Below are 20,823 nucleotides of genomic sequence, written 5' to 3' on the forward strand. Positions count from 1 at the left end.
AATCCTGAGTCCAAAATCACACCAGGGTGAACAGTCTCTACCAAATTATTGGCAACTCTGGAAGATTGACAGTTCTTACCTCGTCAAGTCTTCTCCAATTTCTTCCTACTACTGGTATGAAATAGCATTTTTCCTCTTCCCCATCCTCTCTTTTCTCTCTTTTCTTTTCCCCCCATTTTTTTTCTCATAGAACACTCCTTTTTTAGAGAGTGCCTCATTTAGCGGCCATTTGCAGTTAGAATCATGATGAAAAACTAGTCCTTGCATTTGTGACCTTTTAGTTCTGTAAAGCAAAGGAACGCTGAAGTAAGATCAAAAGCACACTTGCAGTTTTCATTTTACTTAATGACATTTTGGGTCCCAACTGTGGTCCCTAAATGAGGACTACCTGTAGTTTCCTGGATATGTTTGGTCAACTTCATTACTCTGCAATATGAAAAGTGCTATTACATTTTTGGGGGGTTACACATATTTTCCAACATTATGATGCCTCCCTAATTACTCACACTTTCCAAATCAGAAAAGTCCACTTCTAAACATACATACACAGAGAGAGAAATCATTTCTTGGTCAAAGTAAGTAAAAGCAAGCCTTTATGGATAATTTTATTGAAATATTTTTCTGTTTTACAAAAAGAAGCAAATGCAATTTTATTTCCCATTAAATAAAATGGATTCATGGAAGTTTACCTATCTCCTGCAAAAAATATTTTTCTCTTACACTGAGAAATTAATACCTACTAAATTCTTTCCTTTCCTTCTTCCCTTCCCTTTCCCTTTCCTTTCCACTTTGGAAAAGGTGGACAGAAGCTTTGGCTTGTCCCACCTTTGTTCACTTTTAAGCATGGAAATAAATTTATTTGGAAGAAAGAATAAAGCACTAGTGATTTCATGGAATTAGAAAAATTAACTATTGGTGGAAACCCTGCCACTGCTGAAGATATTTTGCAAAAGAAATGGTTCTAAATTCCAATTTGGTTTTTTTTAAAAAAAAACTCACCCCATTTGAAGATTTAGCCATGCTAGAACTCTTGATGTTCTAGTGTTCTGTGTTCTTTCTTGACACAGAAAGATATCAAGAATTTATAATAAAATAGGTTACACTATTTCCTTCTTAAATTGCACTAATGCACATATATATTTGAAAGCCAGTTTCAGTGGTGGATTGCTACTGGTTCACCCCGGATCGGGCGAACCAGTAGCAGCGGAGGCGGGAGGCTCTGTCCACCCGCCTGGATCCTTTTGCGCATGTGCAAAAGTGTTGCACATGCGCGCAAGCGCGCCCATGCCCACGAGCAAACCGGTAGCAACAGGTTTTGAAACCCGCCCCTGGCCAGTTTGATGTAGTGTTAAGGCATTAGGCTAGAAACTGGGAGACTGTGAGTTCTAGTTCCACCTTGGGCATGAAGCTAGCTGGGTTACCTTGAGCCAGTCACTTTTTCTCAGTCCTACGGAGGCAATAGTTTTTCTCAGTCCTACGGAGCCTGGCTAGTTCTGCAGACAAGGCACTGTAATTTAACACCAGCTGTCTGCAATTAAAGCAAGTTCGAATCTCGCCAGGCTCAAGGTTGACTCAGCCTTCCATCCTTTCTAAGGTAGGTAAATTGAGGACCCAGTTTGTGGGGGCAGTAACTGACTTTGTATAAAATATACAAAAGTATGAAGGCTATTGCTTAACGCACTGTAAGCCACCCTGAGTCTCCGGAGAAGGGCGGCATATAAATCAAATTAAAAAAAAAAATAGCACACCATTTCTGAAAAAAACTTGCCAAGGAAAACTGCAGAGACTTGTCCGGGCAGTGTCTTAAGAATCAGACATGATTGAATGGAAGAATATATACAGGTAGTCCTTGACTCACGACTGTAATTGAGCCTGGCAGTTTATAATTGTTAAAGCATGATAGTTGCAAAGCAGGTCATCATCACGTGACGGATCCGATTTTACAACTTTTTTGGCTGCAATGCAGCGGTCATAAAGCAAACACCAGAGCTGTTCAGTGAACAGGTGGTTATTAAGCAAACACTTGGTTTGCTATGGGCCATTTTTTGCTATAAACCAGAAGTAAATATGGGCTTTTAGCAAAAGCACTGTAAATTGTGGTCAGATGACCGAGGCACTGCAAAGGCCTTCAATGTGATCTGATTGTCAATTGTCCAAAATGCAGTTACCATATGATTGCAAGGGTGGGTGTGCAATGTTGGAACTTCAAAATCAAATCCCAAGTGGCTTTTTTGGGGAGAGGGGGTCTATCAGTGGTGGGTTGCTCCTGGTTCTGTCTGATTCTTGCGAACCGGTAGTAAAATCGGCGGGAGGATCCGCCTACCTGCCCGGATGTCATAATGGACGATCTGTGCATGCGCGCACTCCCGTTGCAAGTAAGTAGAACCCACCCCTGGGGTCTATCACTCTGAATGGTTGATAAGCAACCAGTCGCAAGTTGAGGACTACGTGTGTGTGTGTGTCTCCTTTGAAGATTCTTTCAGCGGTTCAAAAATAAATCAATACATTCGACCATCTTTAACCAGTGATCCCCATGTCTTGTCTTTTTCTTGTGACGTTTTTGAAGAAGTTGAGAAAAACCACCCAACAATCTTTCAAAATGAATCCCACTATTGATTTGTTCTCTTTATTTTCTTAGGCATATGCAGTGATGCAATGCCAAAAAAACCCAACAACCTGGCTCTCTTCCAGTTTGCTCTAGTTGGAAAGAAATGTAACTGAGCCCTGACTGAAACATGAAATCATACATAGCGTAGAAAAATAAACAAAGCACCAGGGTTCACCCAATGAACAGATCAGAAAAACTATTTAAACTAGAAAAGAAAGCATTTCATCACACTGTGCAGGATTAATCTGTGGCATTAATATCACCATAAAAGGTGCTGATGGCCACTAAACTGGAGATTTGAAAGCCGATTGGATTATTGTTGTGAAAGGCGGATCTATCAAAAGTTTCTTGGTTTGAAAAAGCTGGGAATGCCATACTGTATATCCAAATTCTAGCTGTAGAAATGCTTTTCTACAGCTAGAAGTGACACTCTTGTTGGAGTATCCCGTTTGTGAGTAATGTTTATTTATATCCCACCTTTATTATTTTTTATAAATAACCCAAGGCGGCATACAATACTTCCTCTTCCTATTTTTCCCACAACCACCACCCATGTGAGGTGGGTTGGGCTGAGGGGGTGTGACTGGCCCCAAATCACCCAACCAGCATTTTTGCCTAAGATGGGGCTAGAACTCACAGTCTCCCAGTTTCTGAGCCAGTACCTGGAGCACCAGACCAAACCTGGACCACCTGAATAGTTATTTGAGAAATCAAATGCTGGACCCAGAGGCTTCGTGGCATATTCTTATTTTTTTTTTATGCCCTGTTGTTTGCTGACAAAGTTTGTTATCAGAATACACCCAAAAAGTAAATTACAACAGTAGTTAAACGCATAAATTGCTGTAGTTGAAATATGAATGAGCAATAAACAGCTGTGAAAAACCATTAATGCGAAGGATACATTTATTCAAAATTAGTTTTATTCATTAGCAATAATAATGATGTTTTCATATATGCCGTTATTTATATATGTACATTGGTTTTGAGAATGTCCGGTTCTGAATGACCATAGATGCTTTACATAATGGAAAAAAACCAAGAACTGTAAAAGAGAAACAGGTGATATGCATCCAGAAACATCAAATAGAGCAGGGGTCTCCAACCTTGGCAACTTTAAGACTTGTGGACTTCAACTCCCAGAATTCCTCAGCCAGCTTTGCTGGGAGTTCTGGGAGTTGAAGTCCACAAGTCTTAAAGTTGCCAAGGTTGGAGACCCCTGAAATAGAGCAGCACAAAATCATACTGAAAAATATCTTAAAGAGGTTCACTCACCTGAGAAAATACTCAGGTTTTCAATTCCTTAATGGAACATTGCTCTTGAACATAATATATTGACTTTTTCTATAGAAATATCGTATTGTATACACGTCCAAAATGTTTATATTTGTTCTTACATATCACCCACACCCCAAAGTCAATCACGTTTTTTATTTATTTAAGGGGGCGATTGATCAATGATCAGAGAAACTCAACTAGCATCCACATTTTGCATACTTTTGGCATTAGTTGGATGTACATACCCTCAAATTAAAGCTGACAGTCTGCAGTTACTGCACATTGTGTTTGTTTCATTCCAACTCCATTGTGGTGGTGTATAGAGCCAAAGATGTTAGAATTGTGTCGATGTCCCAATATTTCTGGACCTGACTGTACATAAGAGAGCGTGAGCAGGAGGTTGAGCTAGATGACCTCCAAGATCCCTTCCAACTCTGTTACTGTTGTTGTTGTTGTAATTATTATTATTACTCTTCCATGTGCTCATTTTTGCCCAGGACTCAAAAAACCCATGTGGTCCTGTCCACCATTAAACCATCTTTCCAAACAGCTTCCATGTTTCCAGTGTCTTTCTCCCCACTTGGAACTGAATCCAGATGGACATTTCTTCCAACACACTTTGCTTAAAGACAAAGTTGTTGGTCCCAATTGTTGTCGCTAAATGAGGACTCCCTGTATTTTTGTGCCTTTACTTGATTTTATTGGATATGTTTTGAGTGAAATTGTGTTTTTTTAGTGTGCTGTAAATTGTAAACACATTAAACCTGGGTGGCTTAAAACCTAAATAAAATTGGGCCAATTCCCCTTGTCAGCAGATGTTTAACACTTCAATGGCCATCTCCAAAGATAGGAATCAACCACAGGCACCACGAGCAGAACAATTATGTGACAAGAAGGCAAACTCTTCCAATTGTCAAGGGCTTGGGTCTGATTCTTTGCAACCATCAGGATCCCCGAAAAGGATGAAAATAGGCCTCTCAAACCTGGCTGAACCACGAACAGAGACGCAAAAGAGCTGGTCCATGGATCCATTCTTTCTGTTCCTTTTCTCCGACTATATGGCAGGAGTTCTATTTTCTCCAGCCAGATTTTGTAGAGATAAGTAGCAGCCACTACTTTAGTTCTTTAACGGAATATACCACGTTCTTAATTTTGCTCCTGTTTCTTTATACACTTTTACATGTTTATTTAAAATGGCATTTAATACTATGACTGTTTTTAAATATCTTACATTGGTTTTTTTTAAATACCCAATGTTCTCCGCAGAACCTACTTTGCAAGTTATTCTAACCTTCCCCAGTGTGATTGATCCACCTCCCCCTTATCACCTCCTGCCAGCCAGCCAGCCATGTTGGCTGAGGACGATGGGCCCGCGATCCAAACGCTTTTCGGAGGGCATCCGAGAAAAAACTGCATGGTCACGACAAGGATCGGGGAGGGGAAGAGAAAAAAAAAAAAATTAAGGCCCTCCAAACGCGCCGCGATCACATCACACCCGATGCTGATGCCGCTTTAGATAAGGAGCTCTTCCTTCCACGCACATGGACTTTCGGCCTCTTGACTGCTTCTGTCTTTTTTTTCCCCCCCATCGCCGACCACAAAAATGTCTGTTGTAATTACGTTAATGGGATAGGCAAGGCTCTGGCGGAGAGAAAGGGGGAAGAGGAGGAGGAGGAGGAGGATCTTTTAACTCAAAGAGAGCCAACTCGAGGGACAGCAAAGAAAAAAAGCGGAACTGACTTTAGCAAGAGTTCGCCCTAGGGAGCGTCTCCAAAGAGCCAAACCCATCCCTTTCAATTAACGGGCCTCTTACCGACTCCACCCCGCTTTCCCTCGCGGAGCTATTAAAGGCGCTAGAGCTGTGCGAGGAGGGAGAAACTCTATATCTATATCTATGTGTGTGTATAACTATAACTTTGTTTTCTTTTCTTTTCATAGGTCTTTATGTGTATTTCTCTTTAGCCAGGTTCTTCCTACGTAAACCAAGATTTTTATGCAGCCCTAGTTCAGTGAAATCACAATCCACTAGTTTCTAGGCTTTTTTCAGGCAGGCAGCAAGCACCCTGCTGCTCATTGGGAGACTAAGGAGACTAAGATAGACTAACTCCTAAATAGATCTATCTTAGTCTCCCAATGGGCAGCAGAGTGTTTGCTGGCTGCCTGAAAAAAGCCTAGAAACTAGTGGATTGTGATTTCACTAAACTAGGGCTGCATAAAAATCTTGGTTTACGTAGGAAGAACCTGGCTAAAGAGAAATACACATAACTATAACTATGTATATAACTATAACTATATATAACTAAACTATAACTATATGTGTGTGTGTGTATGTATGTATATATATGTGTATGTGTGTGTGTGTGTATATATATACATACGTATATATGTGTGTGTGTGTATATATATATATCTGTTTTTCTGTCGAAGCACCTGGTCTACCCCAATATGGGTGGGAGCATACAGCTTCCCTTTCGCCTTTCAGCTCCAATCCAGGAGCCCTCAAACAGTTGCATTCATGACAAACCATTTTCAAATTATATAAATTTATATAATTTATATACTTTATATAAATTTGATATATATGTATATATATGTGTGTACAGTTAATATTTCGGGTTTCTTCCCGTGTAATTGTGAACATATCCCTAAAAGGGTAGAAGCGACGTTTTGACAGAATCTCATCTGCCGTCATCAGGCTTATGTGAGGGGTCTTTTGCAGTAACATATATGCATATGCATATGCAGTAATATATAAGTATATATATGTGTGTATATATGTATATATATGTATATATGTGTGTGTGTATATTTGTGTGTGTGTGTATAGGATTGGGCGGGAGTTTGTAATGTTCACTCTGAAGTTGAATCCACATTGTGTCTAAAAACTGGCTTGCGGATTACTACTTGCCCAGGAGTGGTGCTGCTGGTAGGTTTCCCTTCCACCCCTCCAGAGGCTCAAGAAGAAGCACCACCAGCTGTTAATACGACCCAACCCCACGAATCGGGGTCGAAGAATTGGAAAGAGACGGAAGTGACCATCGGCGGCCATGCGAGAGAAAAGGGGGGAGGGGGTGGCTGGGAAAGGAGAAAGCATCTTCTAATCCTCGGTTGCAAATGGGAGAAAGGGGAAAAATGGTCCAGCTAGCACTATATACTGAATTGGGGGGGGGTGTCAGTCAACATTGTGGCAGAACTACCCTCAGCATGTTGACTGGGGGATTCTGGGAATTGAAGTCTACACATCTGCAACTTTGAAAAACTCTGGTCTAAGTGATAAAAGTGCAAACCTATAACTCAGGGCGGCTGGATTTAAATTCGGATGGATTTTAAAAGAAGCCTTCGACTCTGAGCGTGGGGGGCTTCTAGCAACACAACGTGCAACGGGGGCTCGTGTGGGCCCCAGCTATCCAAACAACCTGAGCTGATTACCTCCTGGGGCCATTTGTCAGAGCTGCTTGCATATGGGGGTCTGCAAAAATGACGGCTGACGCTAGATGGCAGCAAAGGGCTTGCAATTGTCTGCATTTTTTTAAGCTACCACCTAGTGGGTGTCTGGAGTTTCGCAGTGCAGATCTGGCGGCCTCAAGCTTTCTGCTGCCGGGTGGGGTTTTTTTTGGCCAATTCCCTAGTGCCAACTTGTAATCTAAAGCTTAACTCCTACACCTTAAGTCGCCTAAATGGCAGACTCGAGGAATTCCTAGCAGCCATAACAGCAAAAAGGCAAATAATAAGCACGTTGCCACTCTGCAGGCTGAATTTGCGCGGCACGCTAGACTGGGTCAACTTATGGTTCGGAGTGTCGTGGGAACCAACCAGCCCTTGTCTTAACGAGGTGGGAGAACCGGGGCCATCCGGGGAAGCTTTATAATATGGTTGATTTGCTTTGTTTGTATGTGAATATCACAAATGGGGTTCTGTTAGCTTGGATTTTGGAGGGTTAGAGTTATAGAGCCGAAAGTACCGCGGGACTTTAAAAGGACTGAACCGTGCAGATACAGGTGGCGTGTCTCTTTGCGAGCGTCTGGCTGGCTGGCTGGCTTCTCGCACATGTTTCCTCCGCCAAGAGGAATTGAACGACGCTCCCTTAGCAGGGCAGGACCCAACCCTCTCTTATGGCTGGGTCCTGATTCAGAGGTTAGGAATTTGCATCTGATTGCTATTTTGTCATCCTATGATTTGTCTATCCAGCTCTGTGCACGCCTTAGGCATCGAGGGAGGAGGAGGAGGAGGAGGAGGAGAAGGCCATGCAATCGCTTGTAAAGGGAAACTTACTAATCCAAGCCAGATAAGGGAGGCGGCATTAAAAGCGACGCAATTAAAAAAAGGAAGGAAGAAAAAGAAAGGGGGAGGGAGGACGCCACAGCGAGGAAGAAAAAGAAGAAAGAGAAAAAAAGGAGGAAAGAATCTGTCTGGAAGATCAAAAGGGGAAGGAGGAAGCATCGCGCGTGGAAAACTGAGCGGCCCAGCTGGATCAGAGACTGGGTTCCGGCAGGGAATAAAGGAACCAGCCAGAAGGAAAAATGAGGCTCCCCTCGCCTGCCTCTCTGCAAGGTAAAATAGCCACCGCGATTAGGAATCCGCTCTTCTCTAATTGTGTGTGTGTGTTTTTAATGGACAAACGGCTCCAAGCGGAGACTATGGGTGTGTGTTTGTGTGTTTTGAAATTAGAGCGAATGGAAAGCAAAATTGTTGGCGTTTTAAGAAGAGATCTTCAGCTTTCCCCTCCTTTCCCTAAGAAGGGAATGGAGGGGTTTTTTTTGGGGGGGGGAAGGGGAGTAGAGCGATATAAATAAATGGCTAAATAAAGTTAATATGTAATGTGCTTTACGGGTTGAGCGAGACCTGGCATCGCCTCCGCGTTGCTGCTTTTCTTTTAACTGCCCTTGGATTCTAACTTTACTTTAAAGAGAGAGAGAAGAGAAAGAGAGAGAGAAAAAAACCATGGTTATATTTGAAACCGAGTTGTGGGAGGAGGCGACCGGCAGCTCTCCTTCGTGTATTTCCCCCCCCTTTTTTTGGGGTGCAAATGAGTCCCCCGCTGTCCCTTTCCTGAGCAAGCTGGCAATTCCACTCCTCGATTAATTTTGCGATTTAATTTTAAACTGAGGTGTTTGTTTGTTTAAAGACAGTTGTACTTTTAAAGACATTGTACGTCTTTAAAAGTAATCCATTTGGCTCGCTTCGCCTCAAACCCCCCCCCCCAATAATTAACATTTGTATGGATCGCTTAGCGACTTTTCCCTCACTGTTTTTTTCTGTTGGATTGTTCTAGGTTGATTTTACACACGCGTTACGGAGTCTCGAACGAGCACTTTAAAAAAGAAAAAGTCTGCTTTAGTGGATCTCGTTGAAAAGGCTGCGTTATACGTCTGTAATTCAATATTACAAGCTGTTGTGACCCAGAATATTAAGTTCTGTGGAACTGCCCTTATCTTGTACCCTTTTTAACATTCCAGGTCTCTCCACCTTAACCTAGAAATAATCTTTTTAAAGATAGCATGCCATTAACAGCATGTTTATTCAGAAAAGTCTCTCACTTGGTAGGTGGGATTGTCAATGTAGTTTAAGACAGCATTTTACTTACCAGCAACAAAGAGAGAGGATTTTTCTGTATTCACACTGGAAGCACCTTCTATGCTCCCCACCCCCTCTAATTTAATGGCTAAAATGGAACACAGTGTTTAATAAAAAGGGTGTATAGTAGCATGAGTCTCTTTTTAGTCATTTGGCCAGTTCACCTTCAAGCCCCTTTCTATAATATCTGTTTAGAAGGACTCAAGGTCAAAGTGGTGAATGGACTATCGGTAACTATGAAAGCATGCACACTACTGTGCCAGCAACAAGAGTGAGCTGATTGTGTTGGTTTTGGAGGCACCAACTCTGGATCAATAGATCATATTGAGATGCGGTGCCTATCTTTTGCCTACCTATCAGGTTTGCCTGTGGATTATTTAACCTGCATGTGAAGAGATGGTTTTGGAAATACTGCATTTAAAGGAAGGCACCCTTTAACTTTGTTACACAGTCATTTTTGTCTGCATCCTGTGGCTATATTTCTCCTGACTGCTGAGCTATTTCCATGATTTGACTTTGCAGGAATTACTAGTTTGATCTCTTAAAAAAAAAAGCTGAAAAACACGATTGAGGACTTGGATTTCCCTTCACAGTTCTGGCTTTTACAAGCTTCTCTCTAGCAGTGAGAGGTAATTTAGGGTGTTTCAGGGCCCTCTCTGGAATTTAGATCACCTGAGTCTTTTGCAAACTAGCAAAAATCCTGAAACATGCAAGATTATGTCGCTTCTGCTGCTTGTGATCACTAAGGCCTAGCTCCTTGGATAGACAATGGCTTTGCCTATGCCAGGACAGCTTCATTCCCAGACATACTGTTTCTGCTCTCCTACCAAAAATTACGTCTAGGAGAAGTTAAAAGGTGACCCCAGCTATTTAGAATCTAGCCTGTGGAGTCTGGCCCCTTTATTCTTTTTACCCTGCTCAGTAAAGGGTGACAAAATATTGAAACTGCTTGATGATGTTAATGAGTGTGCAACACCTCCTTACCCCCAACATACTTTATGAGTTGAAAAAGTCTGGTTTAGTCAATGATTGCAATTTTATAAGAGAGTGACTAGTAACAAGTAGTCAAGGTCATCAGCATTGCAAAATTTGGCATGGTGAAAATGCGTGCACACACATACATAATGTCATAGATACATATACACTCAGGCTACAGAGTCCGTAGGTGGTATACAGAAGTTTATTGAGCTAGAGGCAATGAAAAAGGCTGAGCAGGTTTTTTTAACCCCAAAATATCCTTAAATGATCAATGCCAATTTACTTCATCTCATTTATCAATCTCATAAAAATAATATTTAGTTGATTTATGGCTCCTTAATTGTAACTGGCTGATTGTATCACCTTATCTTTGCTTCATTACAACTCAGGAAGTCAGTTTTAATTCTTAGCTCTGTGCATCTGTGGCTTGTTCTTCTTACCAAATATTAAAATTAAACCCATCGCGCAGGATACCATTCTATGGCACACATCTGCTCCAGTCCATGAATGTGGTCCATATGTAGAAGCACATTGCCACAAGTAGCTCAAATAGCTCCTGCTCCTAGGCTGAATTTAGAATATGCTTCCCAGATGGGAAGGAGAAATCTGAAAATCTGATTAACCTTATGCTATTAACTTCATTTGACAGAGAATTCTGCCCAAGGAATTAAGAGTCTTAAATTTCAAGCCTGTGCATGGAAAAAATAGAGGGCATGCGAAAAACATTTGGGATCTGGACAGCTTCACATCTTGTGTTTGGGGGATTGATTGGCAGCACAGATAATAGAATTTGCTGCAATATAAATTGCAGCAAAGATACACCCAAGCCTTGAGAGAGAAGCGTTTCTCCTTGCTGTCTGTTCTGCGCACATAAATTGCTATTTCTGCCTATCCTTAGGATGATAATATACGCACTAACTAGAAAAATCCCACCACCTCTTTTTGCTTAGCTAACAGGCTTCTGTAAATTGCCCTTTGTTTCACTTTCTGCTGTTTTCCAGATTAATAAAGCATTAATGTCTCTGGCCCAGAACAAAGCTTAGATGAGGCTGCCTTTTGACGTTCCAATTCAGCCATTTCTTGAATTCTTTTTTCTTTTTCTCAAACTTTGACAACTGTTATACCCTTGTTTACATCTGGAATTGGCTCTATAGTTTGAAGGGGCATTGGTGGGGAACAAAATTGTTTTTGACAAGGAGGGGTTGGCTTTAGATAGGAGAAAATGTGAAGACAATATAATTCATCTTTAATTTCTACGCATGAATTGCATAGAGGAGGAAGAGAAGATACATTTCTCATGCTGTAATGCATTTGAAATTATGTTTTTTGAGACAGAGATAGACAATTCATATACCTTTTTTCTTCATTACAACATTTTACCAATCTAAACCAGGGCCATGGGGGCACGTATTTTCAAAATCTAGTTATATTTTGTTGGTCATTTTGAGTTTAGCTATATATATTTTAGGCAAACAACTTAAATTACATTAGGTAATGAGGAACAGGCACTACTAAATTCACAAGAATTAAAATATTTGATATTTATTGTTTGTCTACCCTTTTGCAATTTACCTATCAATTATCTATAAACACACCCACGCCAATCACTCTTCAGTAATACTCCCTCATGGTTACTGGACCACTGTTAATAATATGCAGTTCTTGAAAATTTCCACAATATAAAAATTCTATCATGGCTGTTGGGGGAATAAAAAGCCACACGCAACTGACATTGTGAATGTAAAATTATTAGTGTTAGTTTCCATGTTCTGGGATTTTTTTGAGATTCAAAATATCAAGACCCATGCAAAATTATATGTAAAACGGACAAAACGAAAGTAGGACATGAGAACTTATTTCTTTTCTCTTTTTTTGACTGAGATGAGGTTATTCTTAGAAAATTTTTGACCCGTACAGGTAGTCCTCAACTTACAACAGTTGATTTAGTGACCATTCAAAGTTATAACGACACTGAAAAAAGTGAGTTATGACTGCTTTTCACACTTACAACCATTGCAATATCCCCATCATCACACGATCAAAATTCAGATGCTTAACAACTGACTCATTTTTATGACAGTTGCAATGTCGTGGGATCATGTCATCCCCTTTTGTGATCTTCTGAAAAGCAAAGTGAATGGGGGAAGCCAGATTCACTTAACAACTGTGTTACTAACTTAATAACTGCAGTGATTCACTTAAGAACTGTGGCAAGAAAGGTTGTAAAATGGGGCAAAACTCCCTGAACAAATGGCTTACTTAGCAACAGAAATTTTGGGCTCAATTATGGTCATAAATCAAGGACTACCTGCATTTCTTTTAGGGGCATCCTCCATTGTCCTTTTTTTATCTGTGGAAGTGCAGATTTCACACCTTCTCCTTTGAGGACATGAAAACCAGAATGCATAATTTTGGCTCCTTTCTTTGCGCTGTGCAGCCAAAAGAATTATAGACCGTATCCACTATGGGTCTCCTGATTGGTTCCTGCTTCTCTGATGTCATTAAAGCGCTTTCCTTGGTGAAGGTTCCATGGCAGTTGGGAAGAAAAGGGTATTTGGTGGGAGAGGGCCTTGGCAGGAGACTGAGAACAGGGTTGGTTGGCTGTCTGTTAAATGTAAGTTGGGGGGGGGTGTGGAGTTTCCAGATCTATTGAGTTAGTTGTAATGGAAAATAGCTATTTATATTAGACAGTTTGATGATACCTGAGAAGCAACTTCTCAATTGTGGCCATTGACAAACCGGTCTCTTCTTCCAACTCCATGGAAGAATTGATCTTTTTGTGAGCTAATGAAACTGGTGGTCCCCTTCGATCATACATCATTGTTCCCCCTCCTCCAGTGTGGTGTATACTGACGTTCTCCAGTTTAGAACATTTTTTAGAGACTTGTGACTACAACTTTTCAGAGTTCCCAGGCCCAGGCTGTCTTAAGAAACTGGGACTTGATTGAAGACCGTTCAGCCTCAGTCAGTTACAAACTAAAAGTCTTGCAGTATTAAATTGGAGAGGTTGCAACTTGGATCCAAGCCCCTTTTTCATGCAGCCTAATAGTGTAGGCTCTTCTGCAGGTAGTCCTCGACCTACAACCATTCAGTCATTTAGTGACCATTCGAAGTAGCAAGAGCACTGAAAAAAGGGCCTTATGACTGTTTCTCACACTTACAACTATTGTAGCATCCCCATGGTCCCGTGTTAAAATTCAGCCAGTTGGTATGTATTTAGGACAGTTGCAGTATCCCTGGAGTCATGTGATCACATTTTGCGGCCTTCTGACAAAAAATGTCAATGGGGAAGCCAGATTGACATTACAACCGTGTTGCTAACTTAACAACTGCAGTGATTCACTTAATGATGTGTGGCATTAAGTGTGGCAAGAAAGGTTGTAAAATGGGGCTATGCTCATTTAACAACTGTCTTGCTTAGTAACGGAAGTTTTGGGCTCAATTGTGGGTCGAAAGTCAAGGACTATCTGTATTTTCTTGGAACTTTGATGGATCTCAGAAAGCCAAGCAAAGTCATATCTGGTTAGTGTTTGAAGAGGAGACCCAAGAATAAATTCTAGGATTGTAGGTCAGACTGGAAAGTTGAAAAATACCTGGGAATGGCAGTGACAATGGCAAACCACTTCTGTTTTATTTGCTGAGAAATCTCCATGGACATCACCCTGTGGAGTCCCCAAAATTCAAGTTTCAGAGAAACTCCTTGTTAGAACCAGTATAGTGAGGAGTTTATGGCACTGAACTGGGACAGGGAGAAATGGATTTTGGCTCAAGTTCACTCAAACTTAACTGATGCATTTGGGATAGTGGCAAATTTAGTCTATCCTACAGTGCAGGATCGTTGTTGCAGAGATAAAAATTGAATAAGGCGTAACGAGTCTAGCCGTTTGTGTCTGACTATATCTGGGAGGAGCCCTCTCAGTTTTCTAGCTGTTCTTCCAACTCTCAGGGAAAATGCCATGCATATTATGACTGCATTAATCTAAGCAAGTTTGAACGAGCTTGGGGGCTCTTAGGGAAGGCATGCATGGTCTTGTTGGCAGGTTCTGTCCATGGGAAACTTAATTTCTGCTCATTTTTTTTCCCTCTGTAAAAAGAGCACTGTGTTCTGTGGCATTGGAGCAGATAATGCCAGAATGTTTCCTTTTCCTAGAGAGATGATGATCTTCCCTGTGATATTCAGAGGCGTTGTGGGAAGTTTTGATGGATGTTAGAAAATACGGTAATAAGCTTTGGTTGCCAGGGGCAAGGAATCATTATGTCTAGGTGACCCAAATATAAATTAGAGAAAGTAGTTGTTGCCTCTGCCCCTCCTCCCCCCAATCTTTTAGGACATCAGGCTATGAATAGGAATGTGGTTATGCGTGGCAAATAGGCTAGGGAGAACTCTTAAGGTATAGTAATTTAACCCTGTCTACCTTTTGGAAGGGCTTAAAAACCTGGCTGTTCCCTCAGGCTTTTGGGGCAGGATAGTCATGGGATCTGGTTGGGTGTTTTTGCTTTGTGTGAGTTGAAGAATGATTGTTTGTAACAGCATATATTTTATTGTTTGTTTTCTACTGTTTTTATATCAACATTTCGATTTTTCATTTGTGTTAGCCACCAGGCATTATTTAAGATAGGCACCCATGCAAATTTACCGAGTAAATACATTTATTTGGGCCGATGCCTCCTGAGAGATCAGTAGAAATACAATTAAAAGTCTTGTTTGTGGACTGTGTGAACATGCTCTTTATCTTGAAATATATTTTGTAAGAGGTAGAGGGTTGGTTATAAGCCACAATCATTAACTGTGGACATTGTCTAAAAACTGCACCACAGCTCCCTTCTGACCAAAGGTTTTGCTGGCAAAAGCTGAAAAACTCTTTCCTACCTTCCTGTTTGTTTTTTTAAAAAAATGATGTTCCCCTTTTTATAATTGCTTCCACTTTTGTTTATGTGTGTATTATATGTACATACATGTGTCTGTGGGTATGTGATGTTTATAGCATCTTATTGATAAAGTTGGCTTCAGGGATAGTATTTCTTATTTCCACTTTCCATGTGATTCAGATTAAAGCTTCTGATCCTAGTGAGTTCTTCTTCTTCTGTCGTCTATATCTACCATTTTCTATCTGTCTTTTTATAGACAGGCATTGGAGTAGCCACTTCAATAAAGCACCCCCCTGATTTCTAATTTTAAAAGATGTAACGGGAAATTGTGAATGGAGCTTGTTAAAGAAATGTAAGCGGTTGCACCTATCTATGACTGGATCGAGACTTCGTTTTTGAAAAATATATTTTATGTTTATGTTTGAAAAAATAAATTTTTTTTTTTGAAAAAATAAAAATAAAAATAAAACACACCTTAGGAGATCAACAGCTAGATTTTGTATAGTTCCTATATTCGGATAAATTAGCCTTTGTTAAGAAGTCAAGTTTCTAGTTCTTGCCATCCTAATGTTTTCTCTGTATATGTTTGTGTTTACTTTTTTAAAGGACAGGCTTTTCACTGATGCCTAGATGACGAAGAAGAGGTGGACAACTCACAATTTGCAGATTGCCCCTAAACCCTCTTTGGATGGAAAGAAACGTGGCAAAAGAACAGGGTTAAACTTCAGTTCAGGTTGGCGCAAAGCAACGTGGTTGTGTAGAACGTGGGACCTTGAACTTCAGGATCACGGCTAATTTTTAAAGCATCATGGTATTTGAATAGCCTTTTAAAAAATAATCTGTGCAAATTCCTTTCTGTACAAATTGACTTGCTGTCATCCTCTTGCTGTGGAAAGAGCCGCCTTTTGGAAGTGGTTAATGGTCCCACGGGCTTCTCCCTAACCCATAAGACAGTGCAGTCTTGTAACTCTTTTTAAAGTGATTGCCCTCCCCAGAACATCTGGGGCAGAGGGCATCTCCCAGCATTCCTCACGGCGCTGACCCCGACTGATCGCTATTCTACAGCCCCTCCCTCTCCTGTGCAAAGCATAGGCTCCTCCCCTTTGGAGCCGTGCTCTGCCCCTCTGACTTCCTCTGCCAGGACACTGCCCCCTGCAGGCAGAGCCATGAAGCTGCAGGCCGTCATGGAGAACCTGCAGCGCCAACAACGTGCCCGGCTGCAGCAAGAGATGGAGGCGCGGCAGCAACAGGACCAGCCGCAGGGCAATCCTCTGCCCCTCCCTGCACCAAATCCGACCACCATGTTGTCAGCCCCTGGCATCACAGTGTTGCCCCGTGGCCGCAGCCAGGACCCTCCTCTCTCTGAAGAGGGGGGAGAACCTGACACTGCCCGGATCCAGAGGGCACAGATAGCGGCCCTGGCAGCTATGCGGGCAGCTGCGGCTGGCCTCAGACAGTCATCCAGCCCAGTTGGGTCGGAGGAGAGCCATTCTTCAGAGGAGGAAGAAGAGCTTGTAGGGGAAGAAGAGGAGGAAGAAGAGGAGGAAGAGGAAGAAGATGGTGAATACCCCCGAGAAATAGGCTCAGAAGAAGAGGACATGTAAGTCTTGTCTGAGGCCCACCCAGCACTTCTTGCTGTTATGTTAGTGTCCTCATAAGGGGCTCAAATGCTTAGATCATGAAGGCCCACATGACTTGTGCCACAAATGAAGGGGTGTGGAGGAGGGGGCTCATTGTCAAAAAATCAAGATGGCATCCCTGTGATCAAAGACCTGCCCCTTTATTATGGGCATCACTCATGACTTTATTAAAAGGGGTAGAGTTTCAATTTATATAACAAGCAATGATCATCTTGGTTTTTTTGGGTTTTTTTGACACCCCCCTCCTCCCCCTTAGAAGTCACTACCCCAGAGACCTTTCAGGTCTGTCTGTTTTTTCAACCAAATTGTAATTTTTAATGTGACCAATGCATGATTGAACAGGAATCATATGAAATATTTTTAATGCTAGATTATTGTTCAGTGGAATCAAAAAAATCAAATGTAATTTTTGTCCTGGCCCCTCAGTGGTCAGATGTTAAGTAGTGGACTTTATATTTTGTGGGGACATTGGAATGGAAGGTTGGGCATAGCTGTATGTGCTACCTTGTAATTCTTGTGCTAAAACATGTAATTTACAAACTTTCTGGGCTGTGACCGAAGCCAAGGGTTTGTTTTCCCTTGGATGCTATCCCTTTTGCCTTGGATGACAGAGTAGCCATTTTATAAACTGGAGCTCTGTCGTTTTTAAATTATTATTTCAAAGGTAAAAAGGTATCATTCACCCATCCCAGGGTGGGATAAAATAAATAACGAGTTGAGTTGATTTGCAGCTCACACAGAACATTGCAAAATGTTTGGAAAGAAAGATTATCTCTCATTTGACTGCTCTTGCTCTTGATTTGGTAATTTGGTGTGTTTCTCCCGTCAGGCTCCTGGGCCCCTCCCTGGTGTTGTTGGGGTCAGGAGACAATAAAACCAGCAGCTCTTAAGGCAAAACCAGTCTGGCTAGTTTTTAATGCCTTAGGCTTTTTGATTAAGTTCCTGATCCTTGTTTGAAAATTTCCAACCTATTTAAAAAAAAAAAAAGTACAAAGGGAGGTGGGGGGAGAGAATGCCATTTTTCCGGAATCTTTGGAGGGGAGTGAAGTGTGTCTAAATATGCCTTTTTTTATTCAGCAGTCAGATACTTCTGCTCTAGCAACCTTCAGATCTGTTGGGAGTTTGATTCCCATAACCAGCTGCCTGACGTCTAGGGGATGGCTTCTGTAGTGGGGTGGGTGAGGGAGAGACCTGAAAGCAGTCTTCGTGAAGGGCTGTACCCCAACAGCCCATTGAAACAGAACCTCAGTTTTTGAAGTTTTTCAGTGTTCTTAAGGAATGAAGTGGTGTCTAAAATCTAAGCAGGGCCACAGTATCTCCCCCCCCTTTAAGTCCCCCTCCCCCCATCTGCCCTCCCCAGAAATAGTAAAACAGACCAAAGTTTTGGGCCTCCAGTTAACAATTCAAGTCATAAAAAGGAGTGCTGGGAGACTGCAGTTTCTTGTCTCTTAGCTACTTGAAGAAGAAAAAAAAAAGGTCCCCTGCCCCCCTCCCAAATTTATGCTGTAATTCAGGCATCTGATAGAAAGGCTATCTTTCGTGTAGGATTGACTGTAGGCTAGAATAAACAACTTTTTGGGACTGAGAGCATATTTGGAATATTGGCAAGCCTGTGATAGCTGCCAGTCGCATTACATTATGTTATGGGAAATCCGCCTGCTCCTGGAATGGCTGCTGTGGTGGGTACAGTTCCTCCCAAAATAATTATTGGAATGCTGTCTGTCATTTTTAAGAGACTTACTGGGGTGCAAAGGTATTGCTGCAAGTGACTGTGATACAAGGCTTTGCGAGATGCCAGCTTGCTATTTAATTATTTTAACCTAAACATGCCTGTTATTAAAGCTTGATGGGCATCAGGGAGGTATCTGGAGGTGTATTTAGATCCCAAAGTCACCATTTTTATTACCCTTCTTTACGTATTCACATTTTCCTCCTTATAATTCTCTCCCTCTTTTAGGAAGGGCAAGTGGGTTGAAGATTTTGAAGAAGACCTGGGTGAGGAGGAGGAAGAAGACTATGAGGAAGAAGAAGAAGAAATGGTGGAGGGAGGGCTTGGCTCCAGTGCAGTGGCTACATCAAGCCCCGGCACCCCATTTCTGCACAAACAACAGACCCCCCAGCAATACCGAGGAGAACCTTCCAGACTGGTAGGGGGGCAAGAACGGGGCCATTCTGGGGTTCCTCAGCAAAGCCTGTCACAGTTGCAGCCTCAAGTCCTGGACCATGGAGATTGGACTTATGAAGAACAATTCAAGCAGGTAAGGTGTAAAATATATATTTTCTTCTTATCTTTAAATGACAGAAATCTTATTCAGTGGTTCTGCTGGTCAAGTTGTTGATTTTTTTCCCCCTTCCCAGCCAGTGAGGACTAGAACGTTGTTTCCCTTTGTGTGGGGAGGGGAAGACAATATGTAGGAATGTATGAGTGAGATAATTGCGTTAACCTGTGGCTTTTTAAATTTGGTGGAAAGGGTTAAGATGGGACTGAGCAGAAGCCACAAATCAATGGGTCGACTTTGCAGTGTGGAATATCCTTTCCCCCCCAGTTTGTTTAATGACATAATATATGTGCTGAAAAGCATGGTTTATATCTTTAGAAAATACTAATTGAGAGGCATATTCATCTTCCTTTGGGGAAAGTCAGCTGTATTTTCAGGTGGTATAGTTTGGGAGATATTAATTTAATTTACGGACAAAAGGCAGTAGTGGAAACATAGTAGTGATAGAGACTCATAAAATTATGGGTAGGATGGAAAGTATTTTTATTTATTAAACTTGTACACAGGCCATCTTGCCAAAGGCGACTGTAGGCGGCTTTCAGACATCGATTAAAAGCACACCATTAATAATCAAAACAATAAATAAAGATCTTAAATTTTAAATGAAACTAAAATAAAGCTTAAGGGTGGAGAGGGAAGGAGAAAAGTGTGCCCAAGGAGGAGGTGGAGTGTTATCTAACTCCCATTAGCCCCCTCCAAAGTGCCACATTCCCATTGGTGCTCCGTGCCTTCAAGGCCTTTCAAAAAAGGGTGGAGCAGATCTGACCTTGGAGGTGGGGAGGAGATGTTCCAGGGGGAGGGAGCCAGAGCAGAAAAGACAGAAAACATGATTAGTGCTTTGGTGTCCAGCAATTAATTTGTTTCATTTGCTCATTCAGAAGACTTGTAAATTGTCTTTTTTTTTAAAAAAATAATCTTTATTTACATTTCAGTTAAAAAGAAAAGACAACACAACATAAAGTGACACACAAAAAACAATACAACAATAAGCATACATACTTCCATATAGTACCTTAATGAACAAATATTCGGTACTATAACTCTAAATTATATTCCAGAGAAGACAGAACAGCTTATATACCTTAATACATCAATTAGGTCTATCCGACCTCACTTATCCTATATAATATAAATTTCTCATTAAATACCATTCCTCATCTAATGTGGGTTATAGTTTCCTCTTTTCTAACCATTTATAAAATTTGTCCCAAGCTAAACCTACTTGTGTTTGCTCTCTATCCTTTAATTTTTTAGTTAGCATATCTGCTTCCGCACATTCTAAAAAAATTTTTATAATAGCCTCCTCTGTTGGGATATTTTAATTTTTCCAGAGTTGAGCATATGTCAGTCTCGCCGCTGTAATGATATAATAATAATAATAATAATAATTTATTTCTATACCGCCCTTCTCCCAAAGGACTCAGGGTGGTGTACAGCCTATTTAAAAACACAGACAAAACAATGATATAAAATTTAAAATAATTAAATAAGTGGCTCAAATTTAAAACCCCAATAAATTTAAATACCCCAATTTAAAACTATTGTGTTGATAGTCCGGCCTGGCGGAACAACAGGGTCTTCAATGCGCAGCGAAACACCC

At 41.3% G+C, this 20,823-nt stretch overlaps 1 protein-coding gene across 1 annotated transcript in view; it reads left to right on the plus strand.

Annotated features, from left to right (window-relative positions):
- The first annotated feature begins 8,083 nt into the window (after positions 1–8,083).
- The window catches only part of ARID3A (AT-rich interaction domain 3A), a 75,736-nt gene continuing 62,996 nt past the window's right edge, over positions 8,084–20,823 (plus strand). The window contains exons 1-3 of the mRNA XM_070943635.1: positions 8,084–8,434; positions 15,911–16,904; positions 18,902–19,202. Of these exons, the coding sequence (XP_070799736.1) occupies positions 16,471–16,904; positions 18,902–19,202 (735 nt within the window). The 5' untranslated portion in view covers positions 8,084–8,434; positions 15,911–16,470. The remainder of the gene's footprint in view (positions 8,435–15,910; positions 16,905–18,901; positions 19,203–20,823) is intronic.

The sequence above is a fragment of the Pituophis catenifer genome, unplaced genomic scaffold (genome assembly GCF_029215685.1).
Source record: "Pituophis catenifer annectens isolate HBS135680 unplaced genomic scaffold, rPitCat1.0.hap2 SCAF_1, whole genome shotgun sequence".
NCBI lineage: Eukaryota > Metazoa > Chordata > Lepidosauria > Squamata > Colubridae > Pituophis > Pituophis catenifer.